The 5,663-nt window shown below is 53.2% G+C and overlaps 1 protein-coding gene across 1 annotated transcript; it reads right to left on the bottom strand.

Annotated features, from left to right (window-relative positions):
* Positions 1 to 891: 891 nt before the first annotated feature.
* CHST6 (carbohydrate sulfotransferase 6) lies at positions 892 to 3,845 on the bottom strand. Its single transcript, XM_038754439.1, has one exon. The coding sequence runs from the start codon at positions 3,843 to 3,845 to the stop codon at positions 2,646 to 2,648; it is 1,200 nt and encodes a 399-aa protein (XP_038610367.1). The 3' UTR covers positions 892 to 2,645.
* Between the last annotated feature and the right edge of the window lie 1,818 nt (positions 3,846 to 5,663).

Here is a 5,663-nt window from a genome sequence, read left to right as displayed (position 1 = left end):
ACAGAGAAGCTAGTACAGTGCTTGGCACACAGTAAGCACTCAACAAATACGATTAATAATAAGTTGTTAACTTGCCCAAGGTCACAGAGTAGACAAGCGGCAGAGGCGGAATTAGACTCCAAGTCCACCTGACATCCAAGCCCATGCTCTCTCTACTAGGTCGTGCTGGGTTCGAATCCCTGCTCTGTCACTTGCCCACCGTATGATCTGGGGCAAGTCACTTCACTTCTCTGTGCCCCAGTTTCCTCATCAGACAAATGGGGATTCAACCCTCCTCCCTCCTACTTAGCAATAGTAGTAGCAATAGCGTTTATTAAGCACTTACTGTCTGCAGAGCACTGTACTATCTGTAAAATGGGGCTTCAAAGCTGCTCCCGTCTACTTAGTCGTAGAAGAAGTAGTTGTAGCAACAGTATCTATTAAGCGCTTACTGTTGGCAGAGCCACTGTATTAGGAATTAGACACAGACCCTGTGCCTGGAAGGGATCACAATCTAGGAATATAGAAGATAGGGAAGGACTGGAAACAGACACAACAGAACCAATGAAACACTAAAATATTAAAATGGCATCAAGAACAAGGATAAATACACAACAAAATAAAAACTTGGTTCGTTAGCCCCGAGTGGGACAGGGACTGCAATCTACCTGATCATCTGGTATCTACCCTAGTACTCAGTACGGTGCTTGGAACCTAATAAGTGTTTAATAAAAAACATAATCTTATGGACAAAAGGTGTAAACCAAAAGCAGAAGGAAGTAACGGTCTGTTCTGCAGAGAATTTCCCCCTGGTCCTGCAGAGAATTCAGGGAAAGTCAGACACATCTAGACAGCAGAGATGGAGACAAAGAAATTCGGGAGACACAACTATAGACAATAAAAGACGGTAAGTGTATTTTAAAATATTGTGAGCATTTTACAAGTTTCTGCTAGTTTTTTTAATATCAGTCTTCTATTAAAAAGGTGTGGCCACCAAATGATGCATCAATAACCCCAGAAAAGTTTCTAGGTGACTCACCAATGTGCTTCGATTTATCATGCGTGACTGATGCTGGTGTCATTTTTGTGTGTCTTCAATCACCACTACTCTCAAAGTGAAGTAAATTCTGTGATGTCCATGGGCCAGTCTCTCCCTCACGGATGCACAAGATGGGGGAGTTTCAGCTGAGGAAGAGGAGAAGAGCACCCTGTGAGGTAAGAGCAGGCAGCCAGAGGGGGTCCATCTTAACTCCACTTTCTCTTCCGGCTGTGACATCGTTTTGGGGCTTTCTTCTCAAACGTCCCTTGACCTACATGGAGTGGTTAATGTGGTTTGAATCCACATTCAGTGTGGATTAATGTGGTCTCAGCAACGTAGCGAAGCACACCACAAACGCACCAGAGGCCCCAGTAGAAGAAAACGTACTTCCATGAACAACCGATCCGCAGGGTAATCCGGTGCAATGAGCTCAGTGCTTACCCCAGGGCAGCGTTGCTTGAAGATACTGCTGAGGTGGACTTGCTCCCGGGAAAAAGGGCACCCTATAAAGTTCAAACACCAACCAGAACCCCCGTGTTCATCTCTATCCCTCTCTACTTTATCACTTTAACACACAGAACGTCCTTTAACCCTGATGGAAAAAATCCACTGCTACGGGAATGATTCGCCTTCTTTATAATAATAATAATGGCATTTGTTAAGCGCTTACTTACGCCGCTTCTCTCATTTTATCCACTTCTTTATCCACTGAGCAGGCACGATTGCATACGCGGGTAAGGTCTCGTTAGGATTTAACTCACTGCCAGTCCTGCACACCGGCTGGTTATGGTGGATTATCCTGCTGATCTCTGTCCGAGAGATGTCCCTCGGTCCCCCGTCTCTCTGCCACTCATAGTGCTCACCCCGATGAGCCGGGAGGACACAATCGCCTTGCTGAACTCCCACGTTTACCCACAACCACCCATCGGAAGTGCCCTAAATACTTAGAGGCATGAGTTTTGCAACTGTGGCTAGAGGGGAAAGAAAAATAAATGTGTTTTTTTATGGACTGCGCATAGGTCGAGGGTCTACGATGTGAACGGCGATGGGGATGGGGTACAGATGCGGCTAGAGGAGACTAAAGAATTCATATTGGCTTCCAAAACCCCCTCGAGATGCTCCTAGGGCTATGGGAGGAGAAAGGCTGGAGAATCTATAAGGTGCCAGTTTCGGTTCGTCTTCTTCTAGGCTCCCAATGGGACGGCGGCCCACATTCGGCCACCAGCCAGCATTCCAGACTGGAGTTCTTGGGGCACACTTTCTTACTGGGCTTCACTGGTCAGAAGCCAGCCCAGGAGAAGCCCCCCACCCCAGTCCCCTACCCAAAGGCTGAAGGACTAGGAAGAACCGAAAAGGAGCCAAAGGGCCGGAGCAAAATCGGGGTCGAAAGTGGGGAAAAAAATAAACAAAAACAGCAGGACTGGGGAACTCGAAAAGGCCATTCATTTGGAAAATAAATATCACTCTCATGGGATTCCGTTTCCGGCCTCAGCCGGTCTGGGAGCCGGGGAGGGAGCGCCTGCTAGCAGCCGGCATCACCAAGCGTCCGGGGGGAGAGGGGGGGAAATTGGATGGGAATTTGAGTTCCCAATCCCGCGGGAGCCTCCTCCGAGAAGGCCCCCGGGTGCTACTTCTCCCGGGAGAAAAAGGACATGGATGAAGCCCAGCTGAACTGGCTCCTGCCCCGGGGGAGCAGCAGGTCCAGGGTGAGGTCCCTCTGCTCCTGCTCCGAGTCCACGGAGCGGTAGCCCAGCACCCGCAGGGCCCCGGCGCACAGTTCCTGCACCCGGCGGATCTTGGGGAAGGGCAGAGCCTGGCGCCAGGCCTGGGAGACGTTGAGGGCGTCCCGGGAGGTGATCTTAAAAGCCTCCCCGCGCCGGCCGGGGCCCGGACCGTGGGTGATGTTGTAGATCCAGGAGCCGAGCCGGGGCGTGAGGCGGAGGCCGGCGAAGTCATACATGCCCCGGATCTCGGCCAGCGGGTCGCGCGCCAGGTCCTCAAACCGCACCAGCCGGTAGCGGTCCCGGAGGAAGGGCGGGGGCTTGACGGTGGCCGCCTCGACGATGCGCACGTGGCTGCGGCAGACCTCCTGCACCACCCGAAGCCCCGGGTCCAGCTCCACCCGCGTCCCGTTGGTGCCCAGGACGATGCCGTTGTCCCGGGCCAGGGCCTTGGCCGACTGCTCCCGCGACTTGAGCACGGCCCGGGGGTCGCGCACCAGGTGGACGACGCGCAGGTCGAGGGAGGGGTCGGTCAGCAGCGGGTAGAGGACCCGCAGGTTGAAGAAGCGCACCTCCTTGACCGCCACGTGGCTGTAGGAGCGGCAGGCCTCCGCCACCACCCCGAAGGGAGCTTTGCCGCACAGCGTCTTGCAGGCGGCCTCGCCGGAGATGGCGTCCCGCCGGAAGGCGTCGCAGGCCGGAGGGGAGCACAGGGCCCGGCTCGTCGCCCACTGGAAGAGGTCCGAGAGGTTCCGGCGCCAGGGCAGGTAGGCGTCGAAGACGTCCATGTCGCAGAGGAAGACGGAGCGCACCAGGTCGCGCACGGCCATGTGGAGCGCGGCGGCCCTGCCCTGGGCCAGGGCCACCCACACGTGCCAGGCGGGCTCCATCAGGTAGAAGACGTCCGGGTGCTGGCTGAACAGCTGCCCCACGAAGGAGGAGCCCGAGCGCCACGAGGACAGGATCAGCACGTGCACGCGGCCCCCCGGCTCCTCAGGCGACGGCGGCGGCGAGCGGCCCTGGCGGGAGTAGAGGAAGAGCAGGAAGCCGGTCTGCGCCACCAGGAGCATGGCCACCGTGGTGCTGGACACGCGCAGCCGGACCATGCCGATCTGGGGGCCGGACGGAGGGCACGACCGCTGACGGCTGGGGGGAGAGAGAAGGACCGCAGTCGTCCGACGCCCGGGGGACCCTCCTCGCCCACGTGGCTCGTTCTCGGGGCTCAGCGGTGGGCCGCAGACTCCAAGACTGGGCAGTCTGTTTCCAGCTCCACCGCCCACCCCCTGCGGGTCCCTGGATGCGTCTCTGCTAACCTCTGTACCTCAGTTTCCCCCTTTGTGACCCTGAGAGCTCTCTTTCCTCCCAAGGGCTGCTGGGAGTAGCAAAACTCCTCGGGGGCAACTCTATTTGCCCCACGTTTCATTCCTGGTGCCAGTCACCCTTAGATTGGGGGCCCCATGTGGGAGGGGGATGATATCCGACCCGATTATCTTGTCTCTACCCAGTGCTTGACACAGAGTAAGCACTGAACAAATCCCGCAATTAAATTTTATTATTACCATAGGAGGCCTTCCCAGACTGAGTCCCCTCCTTCCTCTCCCCCTCCTCCCTCCTCCATCCTCCCTGCCTTACCTCCTTCCCTTCCCCACAGCACCTGTATATATGTATATTTGTTTGTACATATTTATTACTCTATTTATTTTTTTTACTTGTACATATCTATTCTATTTATTTTATTTTGTTAATATGGTTGGTTTTGTTCTCTGTCTCCCCCTCCTAGACTGTGATCCCACTGTTGGGTAGGGACCGTCTCTATATGTCGCCAACTTGTACTTCCCAAGTGCTTAGTACAGTGCTCTGCACACAGTAAGTGCTCAATAAATACGATTGATTGATTGATTGATTTATCTATTCATTTAAATGAATGTCTCTGTCCAGCTCTCCCTCTAGACCCTAAGCTCTCCATGGGAAAGGACTCTCCCAAGCATGTAGTATAGTGCTCTGCATTCATTCATTCATTCAATCGTATGTATTGAGCGCTTACTGTGTGCAGAGCACTGTGCTAAGTGCTTGGGAAGTACAAGTTGGCAACATATACAGACGGTCCCTACCCAACAGCGGGCTCACACATAGAAAGCGCTCAGTAAATACCACTGATAACTTGATTCAGGGGTCCAGATCTTTACTCGGGATCGTACAGATTTTGGAACGCACGATTTAGTGCGGCTCCCGAAGCTAAAACTTTAAGCTCTGTTTTAAACTGCCATTCCCAGAGGGTTTAGGGGTCTAAGTCTTTTAGCTCCTCCACCACCCTCCTGGTCTCCCACTCACTAAGTAATGCCAAGAAGGGAAGAGTCCCAAGTGGGATCCCCTGGCAAGGTGCTCCTCTCTGGCTGCTTGAAGGAGTTAATAGTTATGAGTATTTAGTTATAGTTATAAGTGCTTAGTACAATGCTCTGCACACAGTAAACGCTCAATAAATATGATTGATTGATTGATTGATTGATGAGTAGCAAATCCCTCCTGGGAATTTGTACCGGTGGCCAGAGTAAACATCTTCTCACCAAGAGAAGCCTCTTTCTGGGAGACACAGACACAGGAGGGAGGTGTGGTATAGGGAGGGAAATTAAAAGGAGTACTCCGGGCAGCAGAACTGCATTTTCCTGGGCAAGAAAGGGAGTGGTTCTGGTCAATTTCGGATCCCTGAGCCCCTCTGAGGACCTTCCAGCACCCAGATGTAGCTACACGACCAGCAAGGGTTGAGGGACCCCTCTGGGGGGACTCACCTTTGGAAGTGTCTAAGAGAGCAACTTTAAACAAGGAGATGCATCCACCTCTATCCTGGCCCATCTGGCACATAGTAAGCACTTTACAAATACTATAATTATTATTATTATTGTTTTTCCCTGCCCTCACTCCCCTCT

The sequence above is a fragment of the Tachyglossus aculeatus genome, chromosome 11, assembly GCF_015852505.1.
Source record: "Tachyglossus aculeatus isolate mTacAcu1 chromosome 11, mTacAcu1.pri, whole genome shotgun sequence".
Lineage (NCBI taxonomy): Eukaryota > Metazoa > Chordata > Mammalia > Monotremata > Tachyglossidae > Tachyglossus > Tachyglossus aculeatus.
Note: the sequence above shows the minus strand (reverse complement) of the source record. Positions and strands in the feature narration are given on the sequence as shown.

Bases quoted from the DNA above. Each gene is read 5' to 3' on its own strand.
- CHST6 (XM_038754439.1), bottom strand. From the start codon at position 3,845: ATGGTCCGGCTGCGCGTGTCCAGCACCACGGTGGCCATGCTCCTGGTG.